Source organism: Chaetura pelagica, unplaced genomic scaffold (assembly GCF_000747805.2).
Source record: "Chaetura pelagica isolate M959 unplaced genomic scaffold, ChaPel_1.0 scaffold221, whole genome shotgun sequence".
NCBI classification, from domain to species: domain Eukaryota; kingdom Metazoa; phylum Chordata; class Aves; order Apodiformes; family Apodidae; genus Chaetura; species Chaetura pelagica.
The window spans coordinates 7,930,708-7,950,686 of record NW_009952533.1 but is presented as its reverse complement, the minus strand read 5'-3'; the positions used below and the strand labels follow the sequence as shown (position 1 = coordinate 7,950,686).

The following is a 19,979-nucleotide window of genomic DNA, read 5'->3' as shown; positions in this document are numbered from 1 at the left end:
GGCTGCTGCTGTGTTTTATCACTCGCACTGGCCTGTAAGTGCGCTTGTAACCAGCAGCCTGTCCTTATAAAGTCGCAGAACAGGTTGGCCAGAAAGCGGGCCCATCCCTGGAAGCGTTCAAAGCCAGGTTGGACGGGGCTTGGAGCAGCCTGATCTAGTGGGAGGGGACCCTGCCCATGCAGGGATGTTGGAACTGGGTGATCTGTTAAGGTCCCTTCCAAGCCCGATCGTTGTATCATTCTGAAGCTTCCAAGAGATGGCATACGTAGTAAACTTCTCAGGGCTTACAATCAAGCTAAGAAACAAGGCCATGCATTCAGATGCGCCTTTCTGCTTTTCCAGGAAGCAGAGTGCTGTGTTCACAAGTTTGCCTCACCCATCATCTCCTCCTCTGAAGAGGTGAGCTGGTTAAAAGTTAGTTCTGCTGCTTAGTTTTGAGTGTTTTTTCCAGAAAAGCCACAGAAGGGTCTGAAAATCTACAGCCCCAAGAAGAAGTAACATTGATACTTTGAGGGAGGGTAATGTGTGTCTAGCACAGAGCTTGGAAGTATTCTTATTTCCAGATGACTTAAGTATGCATACTCCTAATTTGATGAACTTATTTCAAGTAATAGAACTAGCAATGGAAATCAAGTGGTTAAGAGTTGTGATGACTGGTTGAGTCATTGAGCTTTGACCTCAGAGCTAAGAATAACTTGAGCTGTGGGCATGATCCTAATCACAACCTTACTAATAAATATGCAATTATCAATATAAGCTTATGAGGTAAATTTTGGAACACCAACTATTCCTCTGTTTTCAGTGAAATCCAACTCCTGTAAGTAAATATATTACTAAGTTGTTACAAAATGAAAAATCAGTGAATTCTTCAGTGAATAAAATATATCTTTAAATATTTTATCTGAAAAAGAGAAAACCCCAGTCATGTTTCATCAAAACCAAAGATTGTTTGAAAATCTGAGCAATAATTACTGTGAAACAGCACAAATAGCAGCAGATGGTTAACCATGGTGGCATCTCTGTAATGACTCAAAAATCATGAAGACAGAAAGGAAACACTCTACTAAGAACCCTTTATTAAAGATATCCTGTCAGCCTACCAACATTTTATACCTTATGCACAAGATAACTGCTTTCTAGCAGAACATTTTGTAGGTAAGTGGGCCATCCTGCAGGACCATCATGAGGGCTGCTGAGCCTCTAGATGCAATATCTGCCCTTTCCTTATGCCACCCACACGAACAAGTCTAACGTGCTGGACTTCCTGTTGACATACAGATATATCCACCTAACGCGTACCATGAATTCAGTCTCCCTGAGAGGTTGGATCCCCATATATCTGCAGTAGGTTCAGGGCATCTGACATTGAAAATCTTATGGCTTGGCTGTGTGGTTGCTTGACTGTTAAATCTAGTGCAAGATGGGCAACAGGAGCCTGGGGAAGATTACAGACAGGCCTTGTATTTCCGTCACAGCTTGCTGTTAGATCAATTTCCCCAAAACATGAAACTGTACCATGAGTCAGGAACTTCTGAGTGCTAATCATGGCTCTGAGATAACTTCATTGGTGGCTGCAAGCACTTTATTTAACTGCAGGGTCAGTATCTGTCAAGATACAATAGTAGCTTGGTACTTGAAAGCCCTGTAGGGTTGAATTAGATAATATTTACCAAGTATTAATTAAGTATTCTGATTTTCAAAGTGTTGATTAAAAATACCTGAATATTGAGTCACCATGTTCTAGTTGTACATTGTCACATGCCCCAAATGTTTATTCACCCAACAAACAACAGAGCACAGATTTATTTATTCCAAAATCAAGACAGCACAGCATGTGGCCCCAGTGTCCTACTGAAACGTGTTATCACAGTGCAAGTGTTTACTTTCAAGGAGAGAAGCTTTGATTTGAAGGAGCCATTTTGTTTCCTGTGGGTAGGTGTCCCTACCAATGGAGGGGGGTTGGATCTAGGTGATCTTTAAGGTCTGTTTCAACCCAAACTGTTCTATGATTCTGTGATTCAGGTTTGCATACATAATAATTACATTTGCCATGTAAAGGAGCAACTGAATGTGAATTTATTACTACTTCTGTATTAGTTTGCTCTGTTGTAACAAAGATGTTGCAGAGATCGCAATTAGTATTCAGAGACCTGTGTAGTAATCACCCTGAAAGCAAGGGGCACCCAAAGCTTCAGTCAAGTAGCTGACTACTGACAACTCTGATTGAAGGCTGCAGTCCAGCAATGGCAGGAGATCTATGTAGCACTTCAGCATTCACGTGGCAATAATCTGCCTGGGTATTTGGTTGAGACACTAAAAAGTTTTAAGAGACTCAGGCCTCTGTTGGGATTAAAAGACATACAGTGTGGACTGCAGGGCCAGTAAATTGATGTTTTAAAATGCGGGATATCCACATGAGATAAACTGATAGACTGTATCTGCCACTGGAAATTACGAAGAGTAAGAAGCATCTTAGTTTAGTTGAAATACCATGTTTAGACTAATTTGTTTTTGCTAGATACATCTGCCACCTTTACTAAATACCCAGTCTCATGAAGTGGTGCAACTGGTCCACTGTGATGAGTGTATTTTGTCCTTTTACTCGAAAGGGTAACTGGCAAATCTTTGTACATCTTTCTCTCAAATCTCCATTACATCAGTAAACAAAATTGTTACCAAATACACTGTTCTCACTGGTGTGTATCTCATTGCACACCCTAAAGAAGGTGAATGTACTAGCTGTAGTGAAATAGTGGTGGTTAGACTGATTTTTTGACAATTGGAAACTTAGCTGTACATTAGACCCTCCTTGATTGTTCTTCACTTATGTCTTTGTGACATTTAGGATTACATCAGTGAAATCCCACAGAGGTCAGGAAGGTTAATGCACCTAGACATGCACAGCAACTACCCACAGGCAACAGCTTATGTTTCACTGGTAAGATGTGCATAACTTTTCAAAGCCCTGACAGTCTAAAAAGTTAACTTTTGGGAGCTCTGTATCCCTTCCTTCTCTTGCACTGCACAAAATGTTTACAATAAATGTCCCAGATTTTAAAGTTGACATAAATGGCATTATGTTTAGGATATGTAGGGCTGGATGTTTAAATATGGAGAATCAGGCTAAGTTATGCCCAAACTCCTTGAATTTGTGCAATCCTTTATCTATTTTGCTTGTGCAAATGCCTATTTTGCATGCATACATTTGCAATACAAATGCAATTTCAGTGTGTTCATATGAAAATGTGGTGTTATGTAGGAATTTATATGCAATGATACATGCTATTTTCAGGAAAAAAAATTGTAATGTTGATTGTCTCTTTCAAGTACAGACTGCTCTTAAAACAAGAAGAGCCCTGCCTATGTGAAGACCTTTCTTTGATAAGTGATACATTTAATAAAAATCAGATACCTGCTGAGGAAATAGCCTGTTTATAGAAATAGAGTTATACATCAGCCCAGCTATCTGACAGAAAGCAATAAAAGTAGATTGCCTGCAAGGTCATCTGTGACACAGAAATTAGACAGAATATGGACTGCAGAAGTCAGCTGTGATGCTGCTGCAGAGAACAATGCATATTTCATTGAATCTGCCCCAAAAGACATGTAGAATATCAGACCTTTCTCTAGAAAGAAAATACTCAGGTGAAGGAAATATATTAAGCATCGCACTTCACTGCTCATTATGCACAACTGACTTTACAGATTTTCTGCTGGGTGATATTTCTAAAATCTTAGGGAAGCGTTCAGTAGTAGCAGCACATCCAAGTAGATATATATTCTAATTTGTAAAAATATGACAGCATACTTAATTTGGAAAAGCAGCAGGTTTAGCTAAGTTAGACTTCTGCTTCTTTTATCAGTTTTTAATGAGACACCAGGCAGAACCAGAATCTACTAGGCAGATCCTTACAACCACCGGCTGACACTTGTAATGTCTGCTGCTTAATGAGGGGGTAAATTGTATCATAAATCTCATATTTTTATTGCTGTTTCTTCATATGAGGAGTGCAAATTGCCTTTCAAGCTAACGGGTTTCTGCTGTCTCCTTCTTCGTGTATTATCTTTGTCTATTGTAAAGGATACCATGAAAGAATGTAATTTCTCCAAGACCAAATATCCAACCTCCTCATGCTATCAGATCTTCTGGATATGTATTTTAGGAATGATATTTGAAGGAATAACTGAGGAGCAAATGCACATTGCCATTAAAAACAAATGAAAAAATATGTGGGGAATCCAGAAAAGGAATAAGTAGGAATTTTCACAGAACAAAAAGTTTATCCCTGAGAGATATGACTGCTACTTGATTGATGTGTACCTTAAAAGAGGTGCTTCACCTTATTGAAGCCTGGTATTTGCCAGTATTAGAAGATGTATGCATCCTGTGAGGAATCAAGCATCCCTGTGAACCTTTTCTAGTTGTTACCTTACATTTATAACACTTTTTTTTTTCACTAACCAAATATTTTGGCTTGTATGGAATGCTTTGCCCTGAGCTAGCAAAGTGTTTCAGTACATCTGTGATAATGTGACACAGAAGAAGTCTCAGTGTTTTCAGTGGTACTGGGGTAATACTCAGCTGATCAACACTGATTGGGACTTTCCTGCTCTACTGACATGTGCAGATTTATCCTAAGTGAATTAATCCACTGTGTCTTGCATCTTGATTTGTCTCTTGTTTTGCCATGCATTTGCTACGGCATGTAAGATATATTATTCACCAGTTTTAAGCTCTTATATTGTTTGTTTTTTTATAAAGCAAACATAGAGTCTAATTTTTCTCTTACTTCCGTCCTGATGTCATTGCCACTGGTCAGGCTTCAAACATTTCATGGACTGTATTCTTTCCTTTGTTCTAATTATTTTGCTGAAGATTAAGTGCTGGTTTTCCCAGAGTTTGAGAACTTTGTCGTGGGTCATAACCATGATTTTCTTTCTCCACTTAAGGCATCAAAAATCCAGGATGGGTTTAATCAGTTGTAAAGCAGTCAGAAACTTCTCTTTGTATCTTTATTTCTGGGTTTCTGTTTGAAAATAGGTGCCTTGGCCACCTCTGAAGGCAAACTTCAGATATCTACACTTTCACCACTAGCTCCCCTCTGACTCTAGACTCTTTCCTGGCAGCTAGTTGCTTACAGTTATGAAGGAAGAAATTGCTTAATTTATTAATGTTTCATTTTCAAAAGAGTGTCAGTGCTGATAAGGCCCAACTCAGTATTTTCTTGGTTATACTCACAATACTCTGAATTATTCAGTAAACACTGTCAAAAATGTCTGACAGAGGTACCATTCATCCTGAGTCATCTTTCTGACTGCATCTAACCTACATTACATGGTGGAGATACCCAGCTTAGTTCCAGCCTGAGGAGGTATGTCTACACCCTGCCTCAAGTAATATGCAAAGCAATCATTTAATGAAATGGGGCACAGCTGGGCTGCTGCAGCTTATGACAATGGACTTCAGTTGCCACCAGCCTAAGTATCAATGCGGTGTGCTTTGTGTTCCTTCATTGTCCAAAGAAAGTCTATTTGACCAGGTCAAATTGGCTTTCAGAGCTCACCTGCAATACTGAGGCATTACATCTCTAAAATCTCTATCTCCTGTCTAATACAAGTGAAGTCAGGCCTTTTTATTCCAGTGCTTATGATGAGCAAGAGGAGGGTAGGCACCTAGACGTGCCCACATATGTCGTGTTTCCTTGCAACACTAAGTAAAGATGTCTGCCTTCCAGCTCAAGGAATCCCAAAACACTGCAGTGATCATACACATGGTGTACACTGACCAAGTTCACCTAGCAACAAAGTACTATGGAGCAAGGAACACAGTAGCTCTGGACAAAACAAGAGACAGAAAATAACAAGTATTTTATGCAAACATGCAAGCATCTTTAATAGAGCTGAAGTCAGATGCAGACCCACTAGTATACATCCTCCAAAACCAGGGACAGCATAACAAGTGCATTTTGTTGGTTTTATACAGACATCCTCAAAGATTTTGCACTTAAATGAGCAGATCACAAGGAGTAATTTAGCCCTAAGACACAGTGTAGTCACACGGGTAATTAGAATGTACAATTAGCTTCTATCTTCTGCTGGAAATGTCAATGCAGTTTAGTGATTTTTGGGAGAGTTTGCACAGCTGCTATTTCATTTTCCTATTAGATTGTGTGTGGAGGGTTCTTTTAAAATTCAGGTATAATATTAGAATCCCCAGGAGGATTCTTAGCCACAAACTAACATATCTAATTGAGATTATTTGTTTGGAATCTGTGATCATCTTCCAAATTAAGCCAGCCTGTCCATATTTTCACACTCCGTGCGGTGTTGTGAGCATTAATTCAAATGCAAAACAACAAAAGGAGTTGTAACAATTTTTTTTGTTTGAATGGCTGAATCTCTAGAAAAATCACTAAGACAATTTTCTGTACCTCAAGCTGACTTAGGACCCATGGAAAAAAGAATTGTGGGGTATAGAAAAACAACACAGAATCAGATGTGTACTTTGAAATGTGAAATTTTATAAACACATTTTCATTTGTATTCCTTTAAAAATTTTAGCACAGATGGAGCCAGTGATAATTCAATGTTGGTGGTATTTTTTCTTTATCTTAAACAGGGATCTCACATGTTCTTTGCTTACAGTAGCTACTGAGGGGAGCTTAGGTTTATGTATAAGATAATTGGTTCTCTGAAAAGTTGGGCACAGTCTCAATCAGTTCCAGTTTCAGTATGAGATTTCTTTTAATCAGGAGGAAGTACAAGTCTTTTTCTGATATACTGAAATTGGTTGGAAACAAAATGCTTTGAACAGTGCAGTGTAGAAGCAAAATGTTCAATGTTATAAATAACACATGATTAGACAAACATACTATGCTTGTAGAGTTTATTTATGTTGAATCATGTGCCGTGCTGTACTATTGGACTTTTCTGCCCTGATTTCAATGATATAATTTTTCTGAGAGAAGTCTTATTTAACATAACAGTTCATTTCATGGAGAACATAAACACATAATGTTTTCTTTACTGAAGATAAACTTGTCTACTACCTATTATCTACAATATGAAAAAAAGTAAACTCATTACTGGTGGCCCAGTACATTTAAATAAATGAGGCAGATCCAGCTCCACCTTTTAAAAAAATACCTCGTGTTTACTGACAGCTTGATACAGAACTTATCTAAATAAAAAGAAGACACTTTTTTTTTTTGCCCATAGTTGTTCCATATGTTTGAGAATCTTCATTTTCCTAGAACGATTTAAAGGCAATAAGAGAGTCACAGAAGGTTTATAGTATCATAAACTACTGTAGGAAAATCTGGATAATATAGAGGAAAAATAATTTTTATTTAAGTGGCTATAATTTGCTTTTGGTTTGTTAATGCTCATTTAGCTAAATGTAAATCAGACACTTAACAAATAACATGGAGTGTATTTTCAGGTAAAAAGAACTGACATTTCAGTTTTTCAGGAAAGATCTGGCTTAGATCAGTCCCCTGAGGAGGGTTCGACTCTTATCATTGCCTTAGTGATGTCACTTTCCGGTCTATCCACTCACCAGTCAGAACTTCAGTTATTGTACAAGGATTTGTGTTTCATGTTGTTGAACTGCCTATTACCACTGTAAGAGTAACAGCTTCCTAGCTCATGCTTGCTTCCTGAGTTTGCTGCTCGTATTTACCTGCTGTGCATCTGTATTTCTGCTAGCACTGGATGAGTACCTTCCTCTCAGAGTAGATTAGGGCAGCTTGGAAGGGATTGCCAGAAAACCTCTGCCTCTGAACACAATGTCTGATTGCACAGAGCATCAAATTTTGTATCAGTATTGTACAGGTCCCCTTCAAAACTGAACCAAGACCAACGAACATACTCTTGTCCTGCAACCCACTGTGATAAGGGGATGGGTGAGGCAGCTGATGTATATACCTGTGGTCAAGCAGTGCTGCTGAACAAGATATTCCAGCCTGAATGTGCTCTGTTGGATACTTGTGAGTCCTGCTTTCCACCAATGCTCCACAAATACCAATGTTTTTGAAGCTAAAAGGCTTTTAATGCTTGGTCATTTAAAGTTTGTCTTTCCTACTATCTCATAGAACCTTTTCAAAAGATCACTTCTAGCCCACAACTTGCTTATGAAACAAACACCACTGCAGACAGTCTAAATTATTCACAAAAGGCCACAAAATGGTTTTACAGCATCTGAGACTCTCAGAGAATTCTGCTTGGCAATACCTGGTAAAGCAATTGGATTTTCTTTATGTCGTAATTTATCTGTATTTTAAAAGTGCATCAGGAGGACAAGAAATTGCACCCTGCACTTTCAAAGTGCTTTATGATTATCAGCCTTACATTCTACAATTACTTAGGTGCTTTTGAAAATCTTCCCCTGTAAACACCTTAATGTTTGTCCTGAGGTAGCTCCTTCTGACATGCCCTCGTAAATATCCCATAGCCGCCACCTCATTCTCTTTGTGTGACTCTCTGTCATACTGCCTCTTAATGTGATACCTACAGTAGAGCTCTGGTTTGCTCTCTGTGATTGTTCCTTGTTTTACTGGGCTTTGTTGTCTTGTTATTACTTCCATGCTCCATCTCTATGTTCTCTCTTTTCTCTTGGCTCCTATTGACATTGGCAGTGTTCAAGAAGTGGACTGCTCTTTCCATTTTGTGCTTTTCCAGCATGTACTAGGGCATAGCTTGCTTCCCAGTGCACATTTCCAGCAATGACAAAATAATAATGCACCAACTCTGCACAGCAGGGAAAAGGTAAGTGAGTATGCCATGAACATAGTAGGTGCATCTGCCAACATGTAAGTGGGGAACCACACAGGGACTGTTTGTCACTGCAGTGCTGGGAAGAGCTGCAGAATCGGGTGGAGATTACCGAAGTCTTGTTCATAGTTTTGCCTTAGTATGGAGACTTACGTTCTGACAGGAAGATTGCAGAGGACATGCCATGAGAAGGTGTCTCATGAAAGTGGAATTGTGTAGCATTGGAAATAAGTATAAATAGGGATGTTTAAATAAAAGGAGTTGGGATTGATCTGGTAATAATTAACTGAGTTTTGCTTTGTCTGGACAGTTAAATTAGGAAAAAGGTAACAATTATAGTACCAGTGACACACTGGCTAGCACAATAGAAATAATCAAGATTCAAGTTTAATGAGATATTCTAAAACATGAACATGTTTTGAAGTGCTAATGAAAAAGAAAGAAGTGTTATAAGCAGTAGAAAATGGTAATTGGTAGATAGTAACACATTTAAGGAACAGTGACAGTTTCATATGACAAAGAATTGTAAGAATGTTGATCAGCTTAACTGGGACAGGAAACATTTACATAAAGAAGGGATTCAAAAGAAAAGCAGCCTTAACTCTTGTCCTTGCAAAGAATTGCTTAGTATTAATTAAAACTGATACAGGATAAAACTTATGGTGTGCATAATAGCACAACTCCTATGTGCAACATAATTCCTTTCATGTCCATGTAGCCAACAAAATATCTGCTAAATGGCATTGACCAAACAGGTAAGTGGTAGGTGAGCATAATATTGAAGAAAATTTGGAAGAACTACTTATTGCAGAACACTTCCCATGGTACCTAAGAGGTTGCATGGATAAAATTATATCCCAGTTGTTGGTTTACATAGTCCTCTCTGTGTGTCAGGTGACATGGAGCAGGAGCTCAATGCAACAGGAAATGTACATTCAGTTTTCATTTTGTGTAAGCCCTAGCTTAATATCTAAGCCCTCTATACCTTGTTTTTTCACCTGAAACTGAAAAGTATGTAATATGATGTTTGTGATGTGGCTTTGTGCATCATGTTTGTCTAGATAATGTGACAGTCCTACTAGCAGGAGTAACTAACACAACTGACACAACTGGATTCTACTCCTGCCTGATTGAGTGTGAACTAGGCCTCAAACTGCCTGTTACAACGTGCCCTCTGCTCTGAGCAGCTGCGGTGCTTTTCCTAGTTTCAGTTTGATTAAATTCACTTTTCTTAAGTGAGCTATACAATCCCACTTCTGGATCTGGAAACCTGCATTCTCAACAGGCCCCAAACAAGTATACTAAAAGCCATGAAAACCATCTTCACCTTTTGGGAAGACAGTAAGAATCCAGCCACCCTTGCTTTAAATGCAAAACAGGGAAATTGCAAGTGTTAACCTGAGCTCCTGTCTGCATCTATTTAGTAAGATCTGTCTTGTTCACACTCGTAACTGGCAAAATTCATGCCATCTTCAGGAAGCAGAACTAGATCCACTTTTTCCTTAGGATAGGATGTTAGGATATCCATGATTTTCTCTCATAGGTCTGTCTGGTAGGAAAAGAACACTGCGCAAAACCGCACCAGTAAACTGGTTGCAAGTTTTAAAGGTGCAAAATGAGAGGTATCACAAAACCAGTATTTAAGCTGGTCAGTGGTGTGGCCAGTCCTGTGGTCAGATGTCTGCATGTTGCTGCCACTTCAAAGCCGCAGAAAACCCACCATTTTTCATATCTGCCTCTTCAGTTCCTCTTGCTTTCTTCAAAGTCTGGTGTACCAGCAGCTGGCAGAAACATGCCTCTGCTGATGAATGTGTTCATCTGAAGCACTGATGACATTTTATTTATCAAGCTGAGCCTTTTCCAATCCCTGTTTGAGTTTGGAGAGAGGATTCTTCACCTCATTTCCCCAAGTGGAAAGAGAAGTTTGTCTTTCTCTCTTCAGATTGTCCATAGATGATACAAGAAAATGTGTGGTACAGGAGAGCTGGGTGTGCTGAGCATGACTGTGGGGGGCTGAGGACAGTCTGTCTCCACTGTCTGTCTGTTTGTCTCCATTGGTCAACTAATCTGTCTCCACTGTCAGCCTCCACAGGAAAGGACAGCCCCTGCCCCAGCAAAACCCCAGCTGGGCTGGTCTACAGCCCTCCACAGTTGCCCTGCTCCTGGCTGGCGTAGTGGGATGGACAGACCCCCTGTGGGTAGTCACCACTGCCCCCTGCTCCCATTTCTTAGAGGGCAGCCAGCTCTTGCTGCACTCAAAAATAGCCAGAGAATAAAGGCTTGGAAATCACTGTGGCATTTAAAAAACATATACTCATCACTGAAAGATATACTCGGGTATTTTCTTTCTTCCAGGGGAAATGTCTAACAACCTGCTTATTCACCTTGACTGCATAACTGCAACTGCTCTTTGCTGCTAATAATAATTACAGAGAAAGATTACATAAAGAAATTTAAATTTGTCTTCCTTTTAAAGGTGCAGCTTGAAATTTTTTTTTGCTGTGTGAAATTCAGCTGTAGCTGGGAGCTGTCTGACTTCCCTAAGTAAAATAAGCTCATAGTGGAAGTGTGGGTAAAAATCAAGAGTAAAGTGTGTGACCTAGAAGTCATATGGGAGACAACACAGGAATTAATTAAAGCTCCAAATGGCTTAATCTGCGGGGGGTGACCATAGGAAGGGTTGATTTTCCAGGAGGCTTATCTGCTTGGAGAGGTCATCACCAGGAGACCTCTGTTGGGGTCTAAATGCCAGCCTGTCAAGCCAGGGTGTGTGAGCAGGAAAGACAACATAGACAGTGGACAGATTCCCACTACCTTTCCCCAGTTAGAAAGTAAATTGTACAAAGGGGGTGATTAAATTATTGTGGAAAGGTAAAATACCTCCACAGGATAAAGAAAGAGAGGATCTTTTAGGCAAGACTGGAACAATTGTTTCTTAAATAACAGATTAAAATCCTAAAAAGTAATGGAAAACATAATCCAAGGCTTTGACAGTCTGAGCTTGAACACTAACAGTATATCGAGGGATAAGAGTCTCTGAGACTCTGTGGACGGTCTCTGAGCATCTGCAAGACAGTTTATTCTCTGCAAGGATGAAGAAGAGAGGGAGTGTTCCCACTGCATCTGGGGTTTCTCAGCATAAGATCTAGCTGTACCTCTGCTCTGGGGAGATGGTGGAAGAACTGGCATAGTCAAAGCTAAGGCACACAATGGGTCTTCCTCTTCCCACCCCTGTGTCCGCACATAGGTGTCAGTGTCATGGCTCCTGGAGAAAAAGAGCCTGACTGGAGACTAGGATTTGTCAACTGTCTTCCTTCAGCAGTACCTTGGTTTGTTGACCTAGCTGGCTGCTTACTTGTGCAGTGCTGGTAAAAATGGTAGCCCCATCTCCTCTAAAGAATTTTTCAGCACAGGTGGTTTGAAGATACTGGCATTTTTATTGTGAAATTAACACCTGTCAGCTTGAATGTATGGTTCCAAAATAGAAGTTCCCCACATCTGACACCTGTGAGCCATATTCTCAGAGTGGGGATTAGAGGAGAGTGCACATAGTTGACAGAAAAACTTGGGGATTTGAGGTAGCTCCCCAGAGAAGCTGAATATTGTTCCCTCCTCTCTTGAGATTAGTATGAAACGTGGAACTTTCCAGACCACTGAAAAGGATTTCCTCATTTCTGTAGAAAGCCTGAGCTATGATATTCTTCATACTTACTGGAAGCAGAATCACCTCTGAAATATAAAAATAAATTAGGTTCCTTTTGCTGAAATTACACTGTTATAACACCTTACTCCAATGTTCATATAGGAATATATTAGTAATGGAAAGTACAATTATAAAATCTCTCAAGTTGCTGCATGAATAAAGCTGTCAAATAAGACAAAGTGCTAATAAAATCTTACACAGCTTAGGGAATATTACTGTAATAACACTGAATGAAGAGGAAGTCATACATAACAAAAATACAGTAATACAACAATAATAATATAACTAGTTAAGTGATAATTAATTAAAGCCCTTTCCCTTAATATAATTTCATTATGCTCCCATTCCACCAGGGGTCAAATTCATCCCTGATGTGTCTTAGTGAGAGTGCTTACAGATGGATTTTTGCCTTTGATTCAGGCTACTCAGAAGTTTATGTCACACTGCTTCTGAAGAAGTTCTGAGCACCCTCTTTTGTCATTTGCATAAACCTGAACTATAGTTTTTCAGGCCTTTTAACGTCATGTCCCTGCATGTCCCTATTCCTTGTGCTTCTGTCCTTGAATGGCTTCTAATGATACCTGCACTCCTACAGGAAATATAAATATTTGCTTAAACCCAGGCAGCAGTTGTCCTTTTATCTAGGGAATACTCATATCAGTAGATGGGGCTGTACCACGCAAGAGGAGCTCATTTAGATAAACTGGGTGCATCCACATTAGCACAAGCATTCAGGGGAATGCATTTGAAGAAAATCTCCTGCCAGTTGTCCCTTCACACTGCACTTTGGTCTACATTGCAGAGTGGAGGGGAAAGCAGTCTAGTGTGATCCTAAAGGGACAGGACCTTTCCATTGGCAGATCAGAGCGTTACAATAAAGAGCCACTAGCAAGAAAGATTGCTTGTTGAGTATGCTGTGACAAGACGTTGATCAGAAATCAATAAGCCATTCTTTTAAAATACAACCTTTATTTCCTACTAATTGGCTTGCTGACTGTGTCATAACTATGAAATTGAGCATTTCAGTGCTGCCCCAGGATGTGTTAGCTACAGTCAGAAGTCTGCATGTGCAGATTACTTCTTTATTAGGTGTGTTTTCTGCCTTCTCACCAAAATAAACAAACCATCACTTGCAGTCATTTCATTCATTCTATGTGTATTTTTGTGTTTTGCTTACTTGGTTATTTATTCTGTATGACTGCTGTTACTTAAATGGAATAGCTGTCTGAGTTCATTAGTCAAACAATGAGTAGCCTACCTGCAACTATCTGCCCTAGCTTGTAAATGTCTTGCTAGCATTAAAACTTTATTCCCATCAGTTTTACTAGTCCATTTCACAATTTTCAGCTCTGTCAGGCCACAATGAAGTCGTCTTTTTTCATATGAGTGTATCTCCAGCTCCACAGAAATTACCTCATGGTGTTGAGACCCAGTATTATTTTTATTGCTTTATAGCTCTCAAAAGGCACGATGCCCCATACAGCAAGCAGTAGAACTTCTACAGTACATTCTGTAAGCTTTCTCATTTTTATTCTGATCACACAACAGAACATGTAGAAACATAGTATTTCATTTGCCTCCTTCTTATTGTATGTATGTATTGGACAGATGGATGTTTCAATGATTCTTCCAATGTAACTGCAAAATATTTTCACTATTCACTTCGCTGGATGATTGCTCCATTTAGCACATTCTCATGCTTAAGTCTTCACTTCCAGGCTAATTATTTTAAAAGATGTAATGGCTAATCTAAACTGTTATGTAAAACTGTTGACATCTAGAACCACATTTTCCCTTATAGAAGCAGGAAACCAAACATTTAATGGAAAAAAGTAATGTAGAGCGCAACTTTGATTTATTTGTCATTCATGTGGCTGTGTAAACCAGTGAAAAGGATCAGAGATCAGTAAAGCAGCACACTGCATGTCCCATGTATTTTTGTTTTCCCCAATTCTCCCACTTAATTATCTAAGTGCTTCTTTGCCACAGAAACATCTGAGAAGATTTATACTTACCCACTTTTAACTATAATCTGTTATATGAAATACTGCCTCAGCAAAGTTTTCTTTTAAAAACAGCCATTCCTGTTTGCTGCCATTCCATGTTCTCCCTTGGGCCGTAGGAGCTTTATGCAGAAAGTAACTTCGCACCTCTCAACAAGTATTTTTTCTCCTTGTTTTCTGAGAGAGACATTTACTTCTTTCAATAACTTATTTTCAGAGACTTCAGACTGATTAAGATATCTTTATCTTCTTTTTGCTAAAACATTCAAACTAAATGATGTAGATCTCAGTATTAACAATGAAAACTTGTTTCCCTGCCAATCAGTTATATGCCTTGCAGTAGACTGATCAAAGATGCCCGTATGCAATCATTAAGTCCATGTGTCAACAAAGCCCCAGGTGACTTAAAGCCCTCATGATTACATACTTTAAAATTATATTTGGAAGAAATTCTGGATGCAAGTAGCAAAAAGTACTGCAATTCCACAGTTGTCTAAAGCAACAAGTGGTCTTGTGTTGTACCCAGTTTTTTTCCTCTAGTTACTGTTAAAGGGAGCCAAAAGAGTGTGTGGACTCAGGGAAGGCACAACTTACAAAAAGGAAAATTCCAGATAGACTCTAGGAAAAAAATGGGTTGGACAATCACTGAACCAGGCTGCCCAGTAAGGCTGTGAAATCTCCATCCTTAGAGATATATTCAGTACTGGACTGGATGTGACCCTCAGTAACTTGGTCTAGTTTAGAAGCTGGATCTCACTTCAAAGTTGGTGGTGCTTAGTGCAGTGGATCATATCACCTCCAGAGGTCCCTTCTAACCTACAACATTCTGATGCTGTGATTATAAAATATTTGATGAGTTGGGATGAGAAGGTAGAATTTGGGAAGGTGAAGGGGAAAAGAATGCTAGTTTTACTACCTACTGTAAACATTTTTTTTATGGTTTTTTTTTTCTGTCTTGAACTATTAAAGAAAGCTTAAGAAAATTATGCTGCATCCAGATGACTCAGATATACATTTCCGTAGTACAAGGGCAGCACATTTTAAAACTAATGTTTTTGTTTAAGTAATTGCTCTTCTTCCCATGCATTTTCTTGAATCTCATTGAATTCAGCACCAATAAGAGCTAGATCTGTAGTAATGCAATATTGAAATGTAGTAGGAATATGCATGAAGATAGACTATTTAGAATCTGTCTCCCAAAGAGAGTTATCTGTATAACGACATCAAATATGTTAATTACAATAGTGGGAGCAAAGTAGATGGGATTTTCAGTATCTTTGGTAGCCAGCTTATTCCTGATGACATATCTATCCCTATTGATTTTTACATCCATCCATTGATCAGTTGTTTTGTTACTGAAACTGCAAGTAGTTTCTCTCTTAAAACTCCAATTTTTTGCATGGAATAGTGCTTTAAATAGAAAGTTACAGCTCAGAGCAGAAGAGAAAGTCAGAAAGTACTGTGGTGATTATGCTGATTTTTCTTGTTTGATTGTCTCATTCGCTTATGAGTCTTTGAAAACAGTGCTTAAAATCCTTGAGCAAGGATAGTAAAATGGTGGTCAGTGATCTAAAAATAGCAACGAGAACATGCGCAAATTTAGCAGTGACACTGGTGATTCATGACTTATCTGATTCTTCCACTTCAAAAAATATTTTTTTGCATCTCTGCATGGCATCATCTTAACATCTTCTCTCCAAAATCTGTTGCATTAAAAAATCAGTAGAGCATAAAGTTGTTCCATTTTCAACATAAGAGAAATACAGGTTTTTCTGGATTTTGAATTTTTAGGTGCTGTAAATGAGATCTCTGGTTTATATTGTATGTTTGCAACATCTCATTTTCCTTTCTACAATGCCCTTATGCTGAACTAAGAGAAGCTATGTGAAAAAACTTGTGGTAGTAAAAATTGAAATTATTTATGCTACAATCAGTATTTTTCCTCAGAAATGCTGTGCAAACATAGCAGCACATTACAGCCTTTCACATCCACACAAAGAATATATTGTCATTCAATGACCAGCTTAAGAGAAACTCACATCAGTGTAAATTTATTATTTGCTAAAACATTTGAAATGCTCTGCTAAGTAACTTTCTTTTCTCCTTTCCCTTGTGCTTTCATTATCTTATTTATGCATAATTCCTTTCTTCCTTACATAGAAACTCTCTATGCCATACAAACTGTGAAAGCCTTACCATCAACGAGGTTGCTACTTCTCTGATCCTGAATGAGGGCTGAAGGCATGGGAAGCAGTGGGAAATGACTGCTGAGAAGTAATTGTAATCTACTTAATTTAACACAGCCAAGCAACAAGTTACTAAAATGAAACTCCACTGTGGTATTTCTAGCAGATATGTCCGTTTGTTGTTCTCTATGTTTATGGTTTATTTTTAACTAGTAAATACCTCCATCTCTGTAGAGGCAGTGAAACTGAGCTGTCTTTTTCACTCTTCACGGTGATGCCCTATTTCCAGTACCAGCAGAAGAGTTTCTGAAAGAAAAGTGCATGCTGATTGGAATCACTGTTGTTGCTCTTCCTGTGGGATGTAGATGATGCTCCAGGGCAATCCTCCCCAGCCAGTACTTCCAGCTGGGCTGGGCCAGGCTGGACATGTGCTGAAGGAAATGCCTCAGGTGTCATGTAGAAACATTGATTTCCATTATTTTGACCAGGAACTGAGGCTCCATTTTTGTTTGAGTAAGAGTATTGTTGGCCAACTCATGGGGACTCGAAAACAAGTCAAGAGCTCTTCTGATTATGATGTTTTCTAAGTTGAATCATCCTAAGACCAGGTATTGACCTTTGTGGTCAAAATTTAACCCTGACCCTATCAAAGACAGTGAGAGTCCTGCTTAGTATAGGAGGACTCAGATTTTACAGGTAATGGCAAGTATTTTCTCCCACCTAACTAACCAGCTGACAGAGAATAAAGGGATTAGAGCCTAGGGATGAGAGGGTTGGCTGTAACTCTGTAACTTCTTTAGTTAATTAAAGGAATGTTGGAGGGTAAGAAGATGTTAAATGGAGAGCTGCCATGGCTACTCTCTGGAGTACGCTCTTGCTGAAGAGGGATGCCTCCTCCCTCACTGCTGAAGGTGGTTTTAGGAAGGCCCTGCAGTCCTCTGCTGTAATTATTAGCTTATTCAGTGTAGTTCTTCCATAATTTTTTGAGAAGCTACTAAAATGTGCACATGTCTAGCCCTGGAGCCCTAGTTCCCATCTTTTCATTTACAGAAGCTGCTGTGTTTAATTAATAGCTGTCACTGGCACACAAAAGATAATACACAAAATCTGAAGTAAACAATCTCATATTCATCCTGTGTCTCTGTGGAGAAATAGCCTTTATATCTCACTGACAAAGTCACTAATGCGTATATCTTTGCTTGATACCAAATGGCAGCCAGGATGTAAAGTTTCTCATGAGTGACACCCCTGCACTGCAGAGCAGCCTGCGCTGCCACTGGTGTGAACCAGGAAGGCAGGGCTCTCAGCACTTTATTGGCACTACTCTTCAGTATTTCATTCACCTAGATACCATACTTCTGTCCCTGGGTTCCAGAGCGTGTGCTCTAGAGTCTGACATGAGCAAAACTTGGTTTTATCACCAAAATTCAGCAGATAGGACTCAGATACCACTTCAGGAGTGGATTTGTTGCTGAAGTACGAACTATTTTTGCAATCACATTTTCAGAGAACCAAGCTAGAAGTTACTTCACATGGCAAAGTAGACATGTTTTTATGGTGGGAAAGGGCTCATGTCTCTGTGGTTCTTGATCGTAACAACCCAAAGATACTGGGTTTGTATATTTGGTATAAAAAATGAATTCCCTCCAGCATATCCCTGCAAGTTAGTGTTGAATAAAATCAAAAGGGAATGTGTGCGTTTTTATAAATATGTGGATCAGTTGTGGATCTTCCATTAAAAGGAAATAATATCAAACACTACGTATGTAATCTTTTGCTCAGAGTGCAGATGACATAGTATTTCAATCTCTATAGAAAAAGTGCAGTGTGCCTGCTACTCCCAGTTCAGTCAGCTTTCCATGAAATACAGCTTGGCCTTCGGAGACCAAATTCTGATCACAATGCACAAGAAGAGGATAGCCTACCTAGGTTTCATAATCCTGTCCAAAGTGTCTGTAATTTGGGTGACAGGAGAGAAGAGGAGGCAGAGGAGGAGAAATAGTTTAAATTTATAAACACATCTGATACAAAGTTTAAGGGACAAAAAGCCAGATTTCTACTGAAATGGGGTGGAGCTGCATGTGATTCAGAGGCTCTAGTGGGTGATTGCCATGTGGAACCGGTCCTGTGGGCCCCCTTTACACTACACTGTAGCTGCGTGCTGATGCCTTTAATTTTCAGTGTGTCATTTCAGATGGTTCCTTCTAATTTAGGCCATGAGGTGATGCTTTATAATGACGAGGTTCCCAGATAACAGAAGACAAGATAGGGATGGAAAGTTAATTTTTAAGGAAGGAATTTTTTAAAATTTTTTTAAACACAGGGTTTCCTTTAAAAAATAGTATGTGGAGTCCTGTTAGTTATCAAATCCAGATACAATCTACCTAATATTACCTAATTACCTAGTTGGAAAATACCTTGGTCACAGTAACTCACCTCCACGAAAATCCTGACCCTATATTGGAAGCCTCCAAGCTATTACCACCTGGCCCAGCAGCAAAGTTGTGGGCTGAGACAGGGGCTGGCTTTTGCACTGTTGTTGTAAACATCTAGCAGAGTTAAGTCATAATCCTGCAGCAGTTTGATACTACTACATGATGTTGATTGAGTGCTTAGTGGCAAATAACATGCAGATGGAACAAATAAACTGTGAGGCATTTTTTTATCACTGCTATCATTTTTGTGTGATGTGGTTAAGTTATTTTATATTTTTATGACCTTCTGGTGTTTTTTTTAATTTTCTGCCAGCTTTTTTTTTTCCTTATCTTTCGTGATCATCGTATTAGTTTTATATAAACATTTTAAGTGATAGTAATTTATATTATTTTATCACAAATCCTATGTGTAGTTTCTCTCGCTCTTTCTATTTGTATATCTGATGACAGTCTATAGTAGAAGAGTGATTTACTACTACATTAACAGCATCCACTGTACCCTATTAATCAGATCCTTGAAGAGACTGAAATCTGCTCTTGAAGTCGAGGGTAGTGAGCTTGCTTTGCTCCTTCCTTGCTGCCCTAAGGATGCTGAATTCAACCATGTTGTGGTTGCTATGCCCTAGTCTCCCATTAACTCTTATATCATCAACCAGCCTATCTCCATTGGTGAGAATGAGGTCCCACAAAGCATTTTTTCTTGTTGATTCCTCCTCCATTTCTGCTATCCAGAAGTGAAAAACCCAGGAGGAAAAAAAAACCCACAAAAAACAACCCACCATATCTAATAAGAAAATGCTTTTTTTTAATAGGCATTTTGTGTCCCCTTCCACAAATCTCTGTAATCCTCTTCAGTGATGTGTTATAGGTGTTTACAAGT

At 39.1% G+C, this 19,979-nt stretch overlaps 1 protein-coding gene across 1 annotated transcript in view; it reads right to left on the bottom strand.

Annotated features, from left to right (window-relative positions):
* The window catches only part of USP38 (ubiquitin specific peptidase 38), an 82,358-nt gene that overhangs the window by 22,529 nt on the left and 39,850 nt on the right, over positions 1–19,979 (bottom strand). The window contains 1 exon segment of the mRNA XM_010008997.1: positions 529–597. Within this exon segment, the coding sequence (XP_010007299.1) occupies positions 529–597 (69 nt within the window).